The sequence below is a fragment of the Danio rerio genome, chromosome 11 (assembly GCF_049306965.1).
Source record: "Danio rerio strain Tuebingen ecotype United States chromosome 11, GRCz12tu, whole genome shotgun sequence".
Classification (NCBI taxonomy): domain Eukaryota; kingdom Metazoa; phylum Chordata; class Actinopteri; order Cypriniformes; family Danionidae; genus Danio; species Danio rerio.
The window spans coordinates 30,156,425-30,176,688 of NC_133186.1; the positions used below are offsets into that span (position 1 = coordinate 30,156,425).

At 35.2% G+C, this 20,264-nt stretch overlaps 2 protein-coding genes across 6 annotated transcripts in view; both read right to left on the reverse strand.

Annotated features, from left to right (window-relative positions):
* Positions 1 to 6,960, reverse strand: part of ece1 (endothelin converting enzyme 1) — a 133,622-nt gene extending 126,662 nt beyond the window's left edge. The window contains exon 1 of the mRNA XM_073916121.1: positions 6,819 to 6,960. The gene's annotated coding sequence lies outside the window, so the exon portion shown is untranslated. The remainder of the gene's footprint in view (positions 1 to 6,818) is intronic.
* The window catches only part of LOC110440101 (guanylin), a 56,243-nt gene that overhangs the window by 17,961 nt on the left and 18,018 nt on the right, over positions 1 to 20,264 (reverse strand). For 2 of the 5 annotated variants that reach the window (XR_012387198.1, XR_012387197.1), the window contains 2 exons: positions 15,575 to 15,761; positions 8,582 to 9,626 (listed from right to left, as the gene is read on the reverse strand). Coding sequence is in view for 2 of the 5 variants with exons in the window: in XM_073916817.1 (XP_073772918.1) it covers positions 9,562 to 9,626; positions 15,575 to 15,761; positions 17,685 to 17,815 (383 nt within the window). In the remaining 3 variants the exon portion in view is untranslated. Of the gene's footprint in view, positions 1 to 8,581; positions 9,627 to 15,377; positions 15,762 to 16,593; positions 16,709 to 17,684; positions 17,816 to 20,264 lie in introns of those variants that run through there. The other 3 variants (XM_073916817.1, XM_021479853.3, XR_012387196.1) reach the window with 3 other exon arrangements.

Below are 20,264 nucleotides of genomic sequence, written 5' to 3' on the forward strand. Positions count from 1 at the left end.
TGAAAATGTACCTCAATATACATTTCTGAATAGCAACAAATACGTCCCAAATGCTACATACTTTTTTTTGTTGCAGTTTTTGTTTTTTCGCAAATCCACCAGAGGCCGCTGTGTACACTTTTTCAGATCGAAAATTTCTATCTCGAGTGCCATTCGCGCCTGCTCTTCTCGCCTAAATCCACCAGAGGTATCTGTCGACTAACTGATCAATCTACTGACTGTGACACTGGGAGTGACACAAACATCTGAGGTTTGGATCCAAATTCAGGTTTAATCAGTGGTAAGTAGGGATGTAACGGTATCAGAATTTCACGGTACGGTAATACCTCGGTATGAATGTCACGGTACGGTATTTATTGAATCATTTACAGGAAAAAACAAAACTTATGAAAATACTCCAAAAAAGTGCCAAAAGTGTCAATGACATACAAATTAGCCATCTATCTGTAAGCTTTGAAACAGGAACTTCAATTTTAATAACAAAAAATTATTAAACCATGTAAAAAAATTAAGTTTCAATTTAGTAGTGTTGAAAACTCATCTCATTCAACATTTAATCACTCACTCACTAAGATAGAGATGGGTTTAAAGGAAAATTATCATATAAATATAATCTGGTAAAAGCTGGTATCTCTGGGCATTTACAATGTACCCTGCAACAGAAAAAAAAACCCTCTCATTTGGGACTGAGGTTTCTGGGACAAGAGAGATATGACTTGGCCCAGGTTGACAGCAGTGGGTAACGTTGTGCATTGTCTTTCCTCCACTTGAGAGGACAAACCATGAGTAAGATAGAGGTCTCATGTCTGCATCAGTCTGAACAGTGTGCTGACAACACCGCTATTCAGTACGCGCGCGACAACACAGCTGATAAGAACTCGCGCGACAACACCGCTATTCAGTACGCGCGCGACAACACAGCTTATAAGAACTCGCGCGACAACACCACTATTCAGTACGTGCGCGGCGACAACACCCGCTTTAGGGTTTTCCAGCTCTTTTTGATCCCCGCTTCTAGCAGCACACTCCATTTCCGCATTACTGGATCTGTAGCGACAACAGACTGCAAGGGATTATGGCCAAGCCTGGGCTGATGGGAATTATAGTTTCCGGTACCTCCCGTTCGCTTCATTCGCCTGAGCAAATTTTCTCAGAAGACCTATAGTTTTACCGAGTCATGCGACTACGGTAATATCGAAAAAAATTAATATTGCGGTATGACGGTATTTACAATACCGTTACATCCCTAGTGGTAAGTCAAGCAATGGTCAATACAGGTGCAAACAGATATATGAAGACAGTCCAAAATCGTAGTCTAAGTAACAGGCAAGAGGTCATAAGGCAGGCGGCAGACTAAGACAAAAAGGCTAATGCTGCATTCACACCAGACGCGGCACGCACGTCAAGCGCGAGTGATTTACATGTTAAGTCAATGCAAACGCGCGAATAGACATCCTGTGGCGCGATACCCGCGAATGGCGCGGCGCGAATGACGAGAATTGCGCGGTGCGCATGGCGCGAATTAAGAGTTTTGCACATTTGACGCGCTTAATGCGCGTTTCGCGCGAATCACTCGCGTTCGTAAATCTGAACTTCAGCGGACATTCGCGCCGCGTTAACCAATTAGGAGCTTGCTCTTGTGGGGGGGTGATTGTGATGTATCGCCTGTTCTCGGTGTCCCAGGGGAAATCCCCCAGCAGACACCGACAAGAAGTTCATCAAACTGGGCTGGGCTCAGTCAGAAGCACCGCTGAAAACCTCCATCAGCCAGGTTCAGTTTCTGGAGGAGTCTATGAGCTTAAAGAGCTGGATGCACCTCTGAAAGGATGTAGTGGACTCAAACACAGCTCTAAACGTATCAACGCTGTTTATGATCCTTCATAAAGCACATAAACACTGTTTTTTTCTTCATAAAATCCATGTTAGCCCTTTAGCTATGAAGCTAGAGTCAAGGGGCTGACAGAAGCCCTGCCCATCACGCGAATCCGCGTCTGTTCTGAAGTGAATTTGACACGCGAATGAAGCAGGGTTCGACGCGCGAATGAAGCGAGTAACCTCAAATGTTCACGCGACTATTTACGCGCGAATAGCACGATTTATCCGCGCCTTCCACGTCTGGTGTGAACGCAGCATAACAAGGCTAGGGTCAAAACACAAGAAAACAAGACTAGGAAAACGCATTGTAGTGTTACTATACAGATAACACGACTTGGCAATGGGAGTGAGTGAGTGTGTTGCTTAAATAGTGTGTGCAATCAGTCTGTGAAAATCCTCAGGTTGTGCGAGTGTGATCAGTCTAAATGAGGAAGCATGTGTGCCTGGGCGAAGCTCATGTATGCATATGTAGTCCAGAAATGGTGGAATTGTAGTCCATAATTTATTGTGAGAGAGGTCCAGCGATCTTATGAAGTACAATCGCTGGTAATCGTGACACTGACCCACCCAGTGTTTTTAAAAGCAGTGATTGACCGACCCACCCACTTCCCTAAACCCAATCGACAGTTTTAAAAAGCAATCCAGAAAAAGAAAAGCCCTCACCTGATTTTTATCACGCTTTCAGATTTTACCACATTTTCACCCTATTATTTACTTGCTTATTCTATTGTTTGGCTTCAGTTTTTGTCTCATCTGCTTTCTAAAACTGTTCTTCATCGGACTCGAACCCCGTTGTGTCCTAATTGGACAAACTGGTAACATCGGAAAAGCCGTACACAGAGAGGTAAGCAGTCAGTTGGTCAACGCGAAAAGGAACAACGTCATACCCCCCCGTAATGTTTGTTTTAAAGACGTAATAATTCACAATCTCCAGAAATGTACACTTTTTCAGAATGAGCCTATGTTGGCTGTGTTTTATTATTGTAAACTTTAAGAAGTGCTGTAAGTATTTGATCATTTTATTGTAATTAATCCATTAACCAAAGAAACTATATGTAAATTGTGACCGAAAAAGCTGTTAGACTTTCTATAGGGTTACACAATATATTGTTTCTGCATCGATTTAGCAATATTCACATCTGCAACTGTCACATCGCAGGAAGTGCAATGTTGAGTTTATATGTTGGGATTATAGTTTAACAGGAGCTACAGGTCAAAACACTGAATATTTTAGGAGTAGCTAAAGAGTTTACCCATAATGGATTGAAAAAGTTTACCATTTGCATGTGTTTTTAAGGCTCGAGACTATGCACGAGTTTGAAGTATATTGAGGGACATGAAATTGTACTGTTTGTAACTCTAATAACAATGTATTGATTGAATTATTTATACAATGAAGACTATACGGTGTCATTTTACATTGGATTATTCAATTTCTGTTCTTGAGTACTGTAATGTAAATTATTTAATACCCATTTTCCAATACTAAAACAAAATAAACCCCAAAATCTTCCAGAACTAGCCCAATCAGTCTAAATTAACGAATGATTTTTAATAGAGATATTTAAGCTATCTGGTGAAATTATATTCATATTGCAATATAAATTGCAGCAAAACAAAATATCGCAACATCATATGTTTCCAATATCATGCAACCCTATTTTCTACCATATCAGTATTTGAAAAGAATACTTTTTTTGAAGGTTTACTGGCAGTTTTTGTTGTAATTATACAATATTTGTGAAATTTTATGGCAGTTTTTATGCATGACCACTAGTAACACGATCCAAAGACATGCGGTATAGGTGAATTGGATGACCTAAATTGGCTGTAGTCTATGAGTGTGGGCATGAATGTGCAAGAATGGGTGTTTCTCAGTAATTGGTTGAAGCTGGAAAAGCATCCGCTGCTAAACATATGCTGGATAAGTTGGCGGTTCATTCCGCTGTGGCGATGCCTGATAAATAAGGGACTAAGCCTACTAAAGGAAAAAGGAAAATTAATGAATAAACAAATTTTAATAACTAATTTATTTAGTCTTTTTCATAATGACAGTTTTATAATATTTAGAAAGATATAAGTGTTCAGCTTAAAGTGTAATTTAAAGGCTTGAATAGCTTAATTAGGTTAAAAAAGGTTAGTTAGGCAAGTCATTGGACAGCAGTGCTTTGTTCTGTAGCCAATCCAAAACAGCTAATGATATTGACCCTTAATAATGATATTGATTTTTATCTTTACATATTTTTAACCAATTTTTTCAGCCAGTCCAAAAGAAACAAGACTTTTGCCAGAATTTTCTTTAAAAAAATCTGAAATAGTGTTTGTATACTGTGAGTAATGTCCTTGTTTTCTTAAACATCAACTTGAATAATAATCCTCTCAAACTGCATGTCTACACTATTTCTTCTAAATATGACATGAAAATAACAAAAAAATGTGTCATTTAAATGTTTAAATTAATTCATTTACAAAAGAAAACAGCTCTAAGTGACAAGACTTTAATTTGGAATTAAGAAGCAAAGGAACTGCATCCCCTTATCACAGCCTACCCGCTGACTTTTGTCCTGGCTGTTTGTTTCGTTTTCTTTAACGTATTATTCCGCTGTTAAAGTTCATTTGCCTGGCTTGTTTGTATGCATACATTGTTCTGTTTTCGATTATTGCACAGAGCCAAGATCACAGCAGGTCAAGCTAAGAAACAGTTCAAAAGACGCTTTTCTAGAAAGGCCACCTATTGAGATGGACAGAACAAGCTTGGGTTACAGTACATCATTGTGTGTTTGGATGCAGTGAACATGTTTTTTTTTCTTCAAATGAAAGGATGTCCTTAGGTAACTTATTCACATCCAGGAAAGCCCTCAGTAAATTCATTGAAGATAACATCTCAAAGCTATGAAAAATATTTTTCTGAGACGTAAACCAAACAACGGTAATTGGAGTGAGATTTAGAAGAAACTGCAATGACACTGTATAATAGGTATAATAATGTTTCATTATAAAAATAAACCAAGAAAATTACTTCAAGCATTGACTAATTTAATAATTATTTTAAACACTTTTAATTTAATTAATTACTTTTTCTAATGCATTGTTTCAACTAAAGCTGTGTGCGATGTGTTTTTTCTCAATTAGGCCTGTCTCGATTTCAAATGCCAATTCTACATTTAAACAAAATAGTCTGCAGGGTTTCATAGACAACCTATATAAGATCTTTATAGTATTTACATTTTTTCTACGCTGGCTTTCCACACAGTGGCACTAAAATAAATCTTACATTTAGACTCTTTAAAAAAACCATACTAGCATCATTCATCTTAAAAATCTGTTGTATAAAACGACTTCTCAAGCACTGATTAATGTAATAATTACAGTATTTTAAATACTTTTAATTAATTTTTTTTTTTTAATACATGGTTTAATCTAAAGCTGGTTGTGCTAATATAATACTTAATGAAACTCAGATAACGTTAACGAACAATAACATTTGTATTTAACTATTTGCAAAGATTAACAAATACTACATCAACATTCAAAAAGTAGGAAGCACATTTTGATAACGCAATATGCTACCCATCAGATTTTGCTACCAGTGTAAATTTTAATGTGGAGTAGTGTGATATGAAGCTGTAATATCACCCTGACCTAACTAATCCTACCTAAAGAAATGATTACTGCTGTTTGTTCAAACTACCTATTAAAAAAGAGCTGAAACAACACAATACTTGTAATTTATTAGGCCAATGTGTTTTATGTTCAGTTAAACCAAGTTTAATTAAGAGTTTTGTTTTGGGACCATATGAAGAAACAGTGTTGATCTAACTACCTGGTTAGGGGATTTGTAGTTCCCAGCATGCCTTGTGTGGGATTGAATTAAGAAAGGAATTTTTTGACAATAAAATTCATCTTAGGTGGTTAAAGTTAATATAAAGACTTGTTAGCGTTTAATCTTCACTTTAGTTTGAAGATTTAGAAGATGTTCATGTAATGCTTTGAGTTTTGAGATTTCCACCTTACAGAAGCACCCATGCTTAGGGTGTTGGCAGCTTGATTAGTACAACTCAATTTCATTTAAAAGTGCAAATAGTTTAAGTTGGTGCTAAACAGATTTATTGTGAATCCTGCCCTCGATTAAGCTGAGGTCATCCAGTGACTTATTTTTTGAGTGAACAGTGTTGGTAGCGTAATCTGACTAATGTATTTTCTGTTAATCTTATCTGTTTTTTTTTTTTTTTTTACATTTTATTAAAACTTTTATTTTGCCTTGATAGAAAAAAATCATATCCCTAATGTTCAATAATCTACATTAACTCTGAATGAAAACCGAATTGCGCCATTTTTCCTCAATACAGAAATCCTGAAAAGCCTGTGATTATGGGGAGAGATTGGAAAAGCTCTTATTCTGAATCACAGGGGGAAGATTTGTTAAATATGCAAACAAATAAGAAAAAAAAAGAAAAAAACAGTAAAATACAAACACGCTGGTCTCGGCTTTTCCTACGCAAACACCACTTTGATATCCTTACATAACAGGCTCTCAAACAACACCAAACAATAAGCTGTTAGTATTCTACGTGGGATTTGTCTGAATCACACTCATTTTGTGCTTGTGAAGAAGATAAAAAGGTTTGATTCCTAATGTTTTGGACTGAAAACAGCCGCTTGTTTATCATAGTCAATATAAAAAGCATATTTAGACGCTTCAAACGATCAATATGACTGAAATATCTCTTTGAGCTCACGTTTCTAAGTGCCTTATAATTTGATTGTTTGAAAATAAGTAAACACTGAAATAATGAGACGTGAAAGCAAATACAGCACATCTGTTCCTCAGGTAAGTAACACGTGGGTTTTTCCAAAGAGCGGGAACATCTCAAGAATTATGTGTTCATAACCTACAGCTTAAGGTATTCAGTTGCTATAAGGAAGAAAAAAGTCGTACTTGCCTGAGGGAAATGTACTTCAAACTTCTTTAAATTTCTACAAAGAAATAGGGCACGGAGTAAAAGGACACCTGTTTCTAATATTCCACATGCTGGACGACAATGAAAGAGCTCAACATTTTTCGGGACAGTGCTGACCTCTAGTGGAAGACAAAGGTCAATGCATTGCAGGTTAAACCCTGGCTGAGTCTTCACAGCTGAATAAATGAAAATCGGTTTTATTTCTTTTTATTGTTGTTACTAATCGTTTTTAAGTAGGATTTACGAAGAATACTGTATAGTAACATAGCTTTCTAACCTGATACATACACTTTACAATTAAATCTACCTCTAATGTCTGTTTTACCTGAAGACAACCATAAATATAGCCTAACACATGATATAAATAAAATTTGAAATATAATTCTGCCACAGAAAAAACATCTTGGGTTTTTAATATGCTGTCGCCTTTAATATGCTGTCGCCTTTTAGGAACAACAAATAATAACTTGACTTCTAGTTGATCAGTTTGCATCAAGTGGCTTAAATGAAAGGTAAGGGCCCCTAGATCCCGCTAATTTTACAAAAACAAAATCTGATCATGACTTGTTTTTTAATGATTTAATTAGGACAGTAAGGTCTGACTTTGCTTAGACAACAGTCTTGTCACTTAACAGAAATAATGTACAGTATAGGATATAAAGTCATGGTGCAGTGGAAAAATAATTTATTGTGTATGACTGCCATAAGCTTGGAGGACTGCACCCATACATCTCTGCTCTGACTCAAATAACTTATTAATAAAGTCATCTGGAATGGCAAAGAAAGCGTTCTTACAGGACTCTCAGAGTTCATCAAGAATCTTCGGAATCATCTTCAATCCCTCCACCTTCATCTTACCCTAGACATGCTCAATAATGTTAATTTCTGGGGATTGGGCTGGCCACTTTCGAAGCATTTTGACCTTCTTTGCTGTCAGGAACTTTGATGTGGAGCTGAAGTATGAGAAGGAGTGCTATCCTGCTGAAGAATTTGTCCTCTCCTATGGTTTGTAATGTAACGGGCAGAACAATTGTCTTGATACATCAGGCTGTTGATGTTACCAACAACTCTGCAGATCTCTCGCACGCCCACATACTGAATGTATCCCCAAACCATGATTTTTTTTTCACTAAACTTGACTAATTTCTGCGAGAATCTTGGGTCCATGTAGGTTCCATTAGGTTCTTCTGCAGTATTTGTGATGATTGGGATGCAGTTCAACAGATTATTCATTAGAAAAAAATCTTCTGCCACTTTTCCAAATAGTCAACTAGAAGTCAAGTTATTATTTGTTACTCTTACAACTGGCATTGACAACAAGAGTTTTGTCAGGTAGTGTATATCTACAGAAAGATATTTGCACAGCCTTAAGTTTGTAAAAGATATGGTTATAGTATACATGTGGATTTAAATGAGATAAAATGTTGATATAATGAAATAAAAAAAAATTAACTAGCATCTGCACCTCCCTCTCTCCTCTCTTTATATGTGAACTTTTTATTTCTCTGATGAATGTATAAAATTACATTAATTAAACTTTTAAAAAGTGTTATTTTCAAATATTGATATAGCAAAAAGTAGGGCTGCACTATATTGGAAAAATCTGACATTGCGATATTTTGTTTTGCTGCAATTTATATTGCAATACATATATAATTAACCAGATAGCTTGAATAGCTCTATTTAAAAAGCAAATTCAATTTGTTTAGCACCAAGTTAATAAAAAAAAAAAAATTAATAAACTCTAACATAGACAAAATCATTTTATTTAAAATCATTTCCAGACCACAGAATATTTTCTTCATTTCATAACCTGGATAATATCCATTACACTATACAATATTCTACCCCTTAGAACTTCGAACATAATATACTGCAGTAAGTACAAGAAACATGTCCCAAAGAAAATCATAATATTGAATTATGTTGTAAAGTAAAATGGGATACACTTTGTGTCCTTGTTATAGTGTTATTACTGCATTACGGTATAATGTTACAACATGTATCATATTAGGGCTAAATGTTAGAAGTTGTTATGCACAATTTACTGTTATTAGTGTACGCATGTGTGCTGTGTGTGTGTAATTTTCTAATATGCTTGTTACAGTGTTATAACTGTATGATACAAGTTTAAATAAAGCTTCTCATTGTTTTACTTTGAGCTTATTACAGTGCAGCTACTGCGTTACTTTACAGTTATTACAACATTGTATAGAGTTATTGTTCATTCAAGGACACTATAAAATGAAGTGGTTACATTATTATAAAATGTGTTTGTTGCAGTGTAATTACCGTGTTATGATACAGTAACAACATGTTACTAATGCAGGGTTAGTGTTCAGATGCTTGTAGTTATACATATGCATGTAGCCAAGCATTTTTTTACAGTGTATTGTAAGAAAACGTACAATGCAACAATGTACAGTTGGGTTACATTATTTTACAGTGTGCTTGTTACAGTGTAATGACTTATAGGGTTAATCCTACTCTAATATATCTGTCCTAAAAAGGTCTCTCTGTAACACACATAATAGATTCACTAGGTGGCAGTATCTGTTAGTCTAAAAATTATTTGTACCAAACAGCCCAAACATTTGATAAAACTCCCTTAAATATACGTTTCTCTTAGTGGTGCAAAATTAAATACAAAAAATGTTGTGTCTAGTGATGGTGCATGTTTGACAGCACCGATAGAGTCCTGAACTGGAGGTCTCCGTGTGCAGGATTAACAGCCGGTGCAGGCCACGTTGGCACAGATCTCACAGGGGTCTATAGGACTGATGATTCTCACTGTTGACAAAACGTAAAAAGGTCAGTCTCTGCCACCTAATGACTGTATTATGTTTGCTGATAATAATGCGACGCAACACGTCTGAAACGTCTGGAGTGCTCTCACATTCAGCAAATAAAACTGTCTAGTGTTTAAGATGGCAATAAAATATACGGCCCATTACAGAGAGGCCATGTTTACAAAGAGACAATTACATATGCGGCAAGATCACTGTCTGCCTCCCTAAAGTACATTTTTACTGCTCAGAGCTCGAACTTTCACAGCTTATAGCAATTACTAGAGTTTATATTTTATTTAGATAGAGGTAATATTTTACACTCACAAAATGCCATTTGTTATTTATTCAAACCCCTTATTAAAATGAGCTGAGTTGGCGCCAGTGGTTTAGTGGTTAGTGTGTCGACACATGCACTCTCGTGCTCACGGTGGCCCGAGTTCGATTCTGGCTTGTGGTCTTTAGCTGATCCTTTCCCCCCTCTCTGCTCCCAATGCTTTCCTGTCAATTTTCTCTACTTTCCTGTCTATGTAAAGGCGAACACCCCGAAAATAGATGGGCTGAAATAAAACAATTCTTGAGGTAATTTGGGGGACAAATTAATTGTTTTATGTTCAATCTACTTAAATTTGGAAAAACTATTAAGTTAACTTAAAGTACACCTATGATGAAAATATCTTTTGGAAGCAATTTGAACAGAAGTATTTGTAAGTATAGTGTGTCCACAGTCATATTGCAGTGATTTAAAAACAATAACTCTCTTTTTTAAATTTCCTGACAATGAAATAGGATCCAGATCTCTTAATTTTGAGGCCCACCTTAATGTGATGTAGGAGAACGGTTTCCCCGCCCACCAAATTGATTGACAGTCGTGTATTAAAATGTCTCTATAGTAACGGATATAAACAGAACAAGACCGGATGTGCACAAAGCAACTAAGATTAAAATGTCTGTTCTGCTTTCTGTGATCATAAATCATCATGTGATCAATAATGAGCAAGCATGTTTGTAATGAATTACAGCGATTTTACCGTCTTTATCACCACAGCTCATGTCAGTACAATTAGGCTATAAAAAAAGACACTTCAATCCTGGTTTATGGATGTTAAATCGGGTTTATTTTGTACATTAACATAAAGGATATCCATACAGCAGTGGATATTAAAATGTATCCTGTCACATTTGCATGCAAAAACAGTGCAAAGTTAAACACGCGTGCTGTGTGTGTGTGCGTGTGTGTGTGTGTGTGTGTGTGTGTGTGTGTATGTAAACTTTGTAACAACATTGTGTGTGAGTCATCGAAAGGTTGGAATAAACTCCACAACAAATACATCAAATATTCATTGGGAAATTTCTTACTGTAGTATTTCTCACAAAGGTTACATGATATCTGCTTCCTTCATGTCTGTCATAGTGCTGTTTATCAGACGCAGCCGGAGATTGAGGCCAACTCTGACAGGCACGTGGGAACGGTGGGAGGGAGAACTAGCATTAAAGGCACAGGCAACACAAACAGCTACATTGTGTTCAGAGCAGAAAACTTTAATATTCTGAAAGGTATAATACTTAATTTGATGGGCATTTTGAGCTGAAACTTTACAGACACACTCTGGAGACACAAAAGACGTATCTTCAATTTTGAAAAATGGGTAAAACAGGTGCCCTTTAAATCATGTTGTCCTAACACAAAACGACTTTTTACAGTTTATTAGAACTTTAACCTGACACTAGTTTATTTTAATACATAAAAATAGAGAAGAAACTGAATTTGCTGTGATATAACACGTATACAAAGCTAACATGTTTAACTCAAATAATTTGATTACAAAAAAATTGAAAATAATTAAAAACTGCCATAAACTTTAAAACCATTTTGGCTTCATTAAATAATCTTTTAATAAAGATATCTTAGAACCATTTAATTCTTGGTGTGAAAAACATTTACATGCAGTGCTTAATTTGTAAACTGCGAGGTTTCGGAATAAATTGGGTTAACGGAACTGACATGTAGCCAGAGGAGGGAGAGGTAACAAAGCATTGGCGCAATCAAATTGGTGGGCCAGTTTAACTGAATTTCAGCTTGCATTAGTAGTGTTTATAGTTTATTTTATTTTAATCATTCTGTATAAAACGTTTTCTTCACTATAAATTTATTATAAAATGTATTTAAATTTATGCAAAGTAAACTACAAGAACGCACAAAAACAAGGCGGGCCCATCTTTGCCCATCCTCTTTTTTTTATATTTTATCTTATAATAATTTTTGTTTGTTTGTTTGTTTTTGTTTCTAAAATACATATTAAATGAGTTTGAATGATTGTTTCATCTTTTGTTTTGCCAACAGGTCAAATTGAACCCTTGATTTCATCTATAGCCTATAATTATAGCCTGTTTTGTTTTAGATGTTGTCCTCTGTTTAACAATCTTAAAAATCTGTTTTCACGCCATTGATATACATTTCAAGTTAAGCACAGATTTTTAAGCACCATTTTATAGCCATTTTAAATATGAAGTTAAGTTTAAAGTTATTGACATCATCATCATTATTTGACATCATTAAGTTTATGCAAGCTGTTCAAGTCAGCAGGTCTCTGAGTAAACAGCCAAATGCATAAAATATTAGGATTTTTACTTGAGTCATGTAAACAGCCCCTAACAACTAAAAACAGATGTTTTATGTCCTTTGGTGATACATGTGCACAACAACAGCATTTTGTGGGCCTAAGTGCATGTTTTTGAAAATTAAATCCATATCTTCTCCTTGTAAACACAATTTTGGTTCACCATGCCCATGCATATTACATGTTCAATCTATCAGTGACTTCCACTAACTCCCAGTGACTTTTATGCAAAGGTATCCTAAGACTAATATGATCAGCAATAATATATTTTTTTATCCAGGTCTAATATAGCGGATATGTTATGGCGGTTGCAGCATTGCAGTTAAGGTGATTACACCCCAGCATTGTCTGTCTGCTGCCAATGGGGAAAACTAATGCGTGCCTGGAAGACTGACAGGGAAATCAGGCTGCCCTTTGAAGCACGGTGAGAAAAACAATAAAAGTTCAAAAGAATTTTTGTGTGTGCATCAAACATGCCTACAGGAAATCACATGCTTGTTGCACTTAACTGGAGGAACACACTTTTGAGCTTCTGAAGAGGCAAAGCAAGTGTTTTTGGTGCTCAGAATTTAATAACAAAGTCATGAGCTGATCGAAGTTCTTGAAACAGCACACTTTTTTTAACTCATCATAGTACATGGCATCTGAGTGCACTAAAGTGAATGAAAATGATTGAGCTGATGCACTGTTTCACCCGCATCCTGTTTGACTTTATAAATTGTGTTCTTTGTTCATTTGTCATGTTTCTTATATTATGCGAAATCCAAAAAAATAAAAACACCTAGTTGCCATGGCATTTAATATTTGCAGTATATACTGGTGTTGATTTCTGTTTATGTAAGTCTCCAATGCAAGGCTACATTTCTTTGATAAAAATAGGAAAACAGTATAGACTGATAAACTCTTAAAATGACATGTTCTGAAATACAGTTCTGTCAGTGATGCCACAGAACAACCATTTCAGAGGTTTTTTTTTGGTTGCTTTATTATTTCCAAAAATCAAGTGTGTTATTAAACTGTTATGAACCATATTTTATCCATAACCTACAGAAGATAAAAATTATTTAATAGTTACAGTAAAACAACATGCACATAAAAAGCAACCCCTGGAGTGTTTACATTATATTAAGGACACAGCAATAGCGTCAGTTGCAGCAGATTAATTTCAGAGCATCATGGTAAACTTTGACAACCTCACATAACTCGCATACATTACATTTTTTTGTTGTGTTTTTTAAGATTTTTACAAATCATACTGAACATGGAGGATGAACTCTCCAAAATTAAACCAAGTGCAGTAAACATTGCAGTAAACATTGTGCCTATCAGTCTCATTAGATGAGGTTAATATTAAAGTAAACAAATAATTAAATTACAAAATAAAATTATATGGTTGTTAGACTGTTTTGTGTTGTTAATATGCTTGTGTTTATAAAGGCCTATTGGTGTGTGTGAACTGTTGTGGGCAAAGTTTGTATGTTTATAACCACCTCCGAGATGGTGGTGTTATTGTGTACTATTGTGGGGGGTGGAGAAGAAGATGTTTGCGCAGCCATAAGTTTGTAAAAGATATGGTTTTTGGTATATATGTGGATATAAATGAAATGAAATGTTTATAATGAAATCATAAAATCTTCTCTGTGGCAGACTCTTCACCCTACCTCTCTTGCTTAGATAGACAAATACACACACAACAATAAAAAAACCTGTCTTGGTGAGTATCATTATAAACACAGTTGGTTACGATATACTGTAAGACAGGGTTTCCCAAACTTTTTAGCCAGCAACCCTTAAAATAGCAATGCCAGTGACTCATGACCCCCAAATTCCTCTTAGGTAGTTATACATGTGCAAGCGTTGCTCATACAACAATAGGTCTATATAAACACAAGCAACAGTCCAACAACCATATCATTTTTATAGTCATGTATTAATTTGTTTAATTTAATATTAACCTCAACTAAAGAGACTGGTGGGCACAATGTTTTCAGCACAAGTTTATTCTTGGTTTAATTTTGGAGACCACTAATCAGAGATCATTCTCAATATTCAGTTGTGGCCTGTATTTATTTCTAATGCATTTGATTGTCATAAAGGTGTCAGAAAGTTTAGCCTGGTGCTATAAATCAATCTGCTGCAGCTGACACTATTGCTGTGTTGTTAATCTAACATAAACACAATGATCCTATAAAAAAATAATTGAAAAACTGATAGCTTTTCATTTGCATGTTGTTGTTTTTTACTTTTAAAAACAACTATTTTTTATCTTCTGTGGGTTACGGTTAAAATATTGTAATTCTAATAGTTTATTAAAATTTATTTGACTTATTTAAATCTCCAAGCGACCCCCTGTCATTTTCTTGCGACCCCTTGAGAACCACTGAATTAAGTGAACATAAACAGATGAGAAAGACAATGCATGTGGGTCAATATTGGATCCGTGCATTAGCTCATAAAAAACCTTTCCGCAAAGAGTTCTTAAATTAATTGTATGTTTCTTGGTGTGAAACATGTTTCAATAAAAAAGAACGTAAGAACCTTTTTTTAAATTTTTACTTTAAAGAACCTTTTCTGTAATGCAAAGTTTCTATGAATGTTCAAGGTTCTTCATGGGCCCGCCACAGCCAGTATTTTTTGTTTAGGATTTTAATGTAAAATATTACTATAATTTCAGATTTCAGACACTCTACACTGTAAAACAGTTTCCTTAAAAACAACAAGTTGACTAAAGTTTGAGTAAAGTGAGTAAACTGATTGCAACTTGGAACAGTCAAGTTGATTTTACTTGTTTTTTATAAGTATAAGCATAATACATCTACTTAGTAATTTTAAGGCAATTAATTTACACATTTTTAGGCAAACTAATCATTTTTTAAAGAGCAGAAACCATTTTAATTTGCTCACATTTTGTTTCAGAAACATTCCAAGCAAAACATTTTACTGCATGTGTCATCATTTTTGATGATTCAATATTACATTCATTAATAAATCGTTCAAAAGAACAGTTTGTTTATATAGCACAGAAAAATAACAACATTTGATCAATTTTATTCACCCTTTTTTGAAAAAAAAAATTAGATTCTATAAATGATTAAAAAAAACATCTTAATTGTAATGTTACTGCAATGTTAAGCTTCAAGATTATATCTGAAATCTTAATAGGACTTTGTTTTAGAGTTGTGTTTTCCAAGTATGTACTATGTGAAAGGGGAAATAACTATATAGTATCACCTTAATCCCTGTAGTTACTTCGTATAACCAAGTACACTCTAAGTACCAGTTAAATATATGTACTGTACAACTAAATGCAACTAGGTTTCTCAAGATTTACCCAGATTTTGGAAGACTTGATTGACGTTGTGTTTTCCACACAGCTCTCTGAACTCTCGTGGCAGGTCAGGGTCGGCACACAGGGACTCTGCGTTGCCGTAGGTCTGTGACGGGTTTGTGCTGGTGTCAAACTCCATAAGCTTTTTCAGGGTCTTCACTGCCTCCAGGGAGAAACTGTACCCGCTGTCCTATAAAACAGACATCCAGGAAGAAAACAAGACGTGAATTATTGTCACACACTGCAGAGGAATCCACTCCCCTCCCCACCCGCTCCCCATTTGACAGTCATAAAACATACTTTTTGTACTTATTTAAACTGACAGACATTTGTATGCGGAAAGGGTTTCTTTTAAATGAATGTACTGTCAATGAAGAGCAACCATTAGCTTCCATTTACATTGATTCATATCAAAAGTCTGAATAATACAGCAAGCCAGATCAAACTACATCAACAAAAATTTAATCAATGTCAGGTTCAATTAGAGAAATCTGACAAATGTACTCTGAAATTAAACTATATTCCTCTGTAATAATACAACTCTGTAAATAATAATTATGACCTTGTCATACCTAAAAGATATTTGGAAATTGTAGATATTTATATGAGGTATTTCTGAATTTTGATATATTTTCTATTTTTACAGAACATTTTACAAATCTAAAGAATCATCTTTGCACTATAAAGAACATTTAAGCTTCTATGATTTCAAAATATTCCCATTAAAACACATATAATGTCAATGGCAGAAAAGCACCAACCTTTTCTGTTAAAATTAACCAGATAAACATTTTATTGATTGATATTGATTGATTAGTTTACTGTACATTTCAAAAGAAAACCAAATTAAAAAAACTTCCACTTTTGCCAAGCACACAAACACCAAACACAAAAGATTGCACCGCCACATTCTCACTGCCTTGACAATGGAGTCAATATTATCTTTCCCCAAACAACCGCCCAATCCCATCCAGCCTCACGAAATGAGAGCGATTTGTGAGAATGGACCAATTCTGACTCACCGAAACCCGCACAACACATTGTGAAATCTGAAGGACGCTTATTGTCAGAAGGATTACCAGCGCTCTCATTTTCAGCCTCAAAAGTTTGTCTCTTCATGAAGGAAAAGCTGTTCAGAGTGAATTCAGATCTTCATCGAGTCAAGCTTTATAACCTGGGCTTATTGTGATAATCGTTAACTAAGTAACCTATTAAGTGCTGGTGGTCGTATACAACCTGTCGTTTACATTTTACCATCTCTTCGTTAAAAAAGAGGATGTACGTGTTTTGTCTATAGATGAATCATATGTAGGCCCCGTCAGTAGTGATGAACGGTGTACTGGTTAATCTCGTAAATCTGTCTGTTATGAGCACATACAGGACATAGATGTCAGCTGGCTGGCTGGCAAACTGGGATTTAGGAGTTTGATTGTGGACAAGGTCATTCCACTGTGAACTATATAGGGTTTGGAACATAGTGCTATGGACAAATACTATATTAGTTCTGTAGTGTTGGTGGAGCTGAGTTTTCGTAAACAGTGTTGGGGAACCTAAAATGTTTACTAAAAGAAAGAAAAAGCTAGTAAATATCACAAACAGACAAAAAGTTTGAAGCTAAGACAGTGAAGTAGTGTTTTCTGTAGATATGGTTAACACAGGCTCATTGGGAAAATGTCCCCAGGGATAATTTTCTGAGAACTGAGAAATATATGCATCGAGGTAAATAAAGGTTACATATTTTGTGTTAAACGAACTGTTGACCGCTTACTTTCTTACAGACAGCTGGACCGGGGTGGACCAGGGTGGCAGTTCCAAAAAACAGGTAAAATAACCCCCCCCCAGCATCAACTGTGATGGTTTGTATTTTCTAGTTTGCTTTTGAAAACACTATCAGTTTGGTTTAGGGAGCGGGGTTTGTGGGTCAGATGATATCAAGCTGTTATATACAACCCAGGCTCATAATGGATACGTACCACTGTACACAATTTAGAAAATCCATCCAATCGTCCCAGGAGGTAGGTTTTTTTTGTAGTTTTTATTTTCGCGAATACACCAGATACCGCTTTATATGCTTTTTCAGATCTCAACTTTCTCTCACGAGTGCTATTCATACCTGGTCTTCACGCGTAAAATCCACCAGAGGTCGCTTTCGACTGACTGATTGACCGTCCGATCCATTCTCTCTGTGTCTTAAGTCTGCTGACATAGGCAGCAAGCCACTGGAACACTGGAAACAACAGTCAGCTGGTAGCAGGAAAAGAAACAGAAATCGTCAAATGCGTTATACCGCCCCAATTCATTAATTTTACAGATGAAATGCAGACACACGTACTTCTGGCTACATAATTTGCACAGTCCAGAAATGTATACAGGCCTAAGTATTCACAATGATCCTGTGTTGGATGTTTTATGCAGTACAACAAACCAACCCGCTTTTTTCACAGACAAGCGCCAGAATAATGTTAAGGTGACTAGAAATGTACATAGCAGCCTCTGGTGGATTTATGAGACTTGTCACTTATGAGAAAATGTGCTCCAATAACATATTTGAATTTGAAAATTTACATGGCGGCCTCTAGTGGATTTGTGAAAGCAAAAACTGCAAAAAATACGCAGTCCAGAGTACATATATCTCGGTTCTCACAAATGTAGTCCTGGGCACATATTTTAAATACATTTATATTAATGTTAATAATATCAGATTATAATAACATAACAATAGATACATTTACACCAATAAAAAAAAAAACATAAAAAACACACCCAAACCCTCCACAGAGGTCAAAATAACATGTTAAAAGGTTAATGATAATAATATTATTAATAATAATGTGATTATTACATTAATCAGAAAGCTTTTCAATTAGTAAGCCAATATTTGAAATTTGTCTTTTCTGTCAAAGAACAAGTTTTTCAATCAGTTAAAAACTATTACCATAAACTGTTACAATAACAATAAGCTGTTTAAAATTGTTAGTAATTTCTACATAACTGGTATTGCTTCTGTTTGATTACAAACACCAATTATAATTGTTGATTAGTTAAATACACACAGATTTTGTGTTTGGGAAAATAGCATCTCATATTGCAGTTTTAAGCTGAACAAAAATGCAGTCTTTCACTGAAATAATGAATTATTTATTTCCACAAAACTGTACTTGCTTATTTAATTATTTATTGGTAAAATTAAAGCATGCAGTGCTGATACGGTAATTTCAGAAGATAACAGAGTTTATCTCAGAATTATAAAAAAAAAAAAAAATATTATTATTATTATTATTATTATTATTATTATTATTATTATTATTATCATCATCATCATGCCAAATTAATAATATATTTAAGTTAACAAGTAAACATATGTAAAGCCAATTATCTGTCACTATCACCAGCCCATATAGCCCAAATGAACTACAAATTCCACCAAACCTGTATTCTCACACCAACCCAATCTCATGGCAATTCGTAACTTTTTGATTTATTGGCTAATTCGTATAATTTAGTACGGTTTGCTCATCACCCAATGACAGTTGGGGTTAGGGGTGGGGTTGGGTGCCACGCCTCCTTTTTAAAATCGTACATTTTCGTAAGACTGAACTCGTACGAATTCGTACGAATTAGCCACTTAACTGACAAAATGTAAACTACTTAAGTTTCCTTGTGAGATCAGGCTGCTCACACCTGTTCCGATTCACCTTTGATTGCAAACACACTCAGCTGAAGCTGTTCAGGACTAACACATACACATAACTGCTGGATTTGTTTAGCGGCATCGTGAACTTTACGATGTGTTTTCCGGTTTTAACCCTCACTTTGGTTTCTTTGTTTTACTGTTTATTCCTGTCTACTGCCTGCCTTTCAACCATCCGGCTGTTTATGACTACGACTTTGCCTGCATTTGTTGACCATTGCTTGCCTGACCAATCTTGTTAATAAACATGCATTTAGATCTGCACTTCTTTGTCAGCATCCCATCACGTTACATTATTGGTTTGTAATTATTTACTCTGAAAAACTATTTAAAAAATAACAGGAAATTCCACACTATTTTTCCTTTGTTTTTCTAGACACTGCCTTTTGCATTTATCTCTTTCCAAAAAATACTCATTATGTCTTTGATGGAAAATGCATTCTTTGTGAATGGTCATAAATGATGCATTCTAGAGTCAAACATTACTTAGTATACTTTATCATCCATAAAAAAATAAAAACATCTCAGTTACACAGAACCTCTGAAAGCCTACACAAATAGTTAAGCATTTAAATCTAGTTTTAAAGCATTAAAATAAGCATTTAAGCTTTGCAAATGAAGGCTTATAGTATATCTTAGTCATAATGTGTTTGTAATCATAAATATGTTTGAGAAATGGGCATGTGTGATCTAATAATGCATGGCAATAAAACAGAAATACATCAGATTAATCCTGACAAAAGTGGGCGGCGACATGACAGGAGATTGTATTTGCGTCAATCTTCTGGCAGCAATGCAATAAAACACAAATAAAGACAAGATTGGAAAGAAATTGCATCAGTGCATATTATATTGACACTCCTCACTATTGGCCTTACAGACAACAGACACTTGAGCAGTGATAAACTCCAGAGAGACGTCATTCAAGATACAATAGGCTCTTTCTGACTTTATATTTCAGACCTGGTGGCCTCTTGACCTTCTTTTAGTTTTAATGCTCTT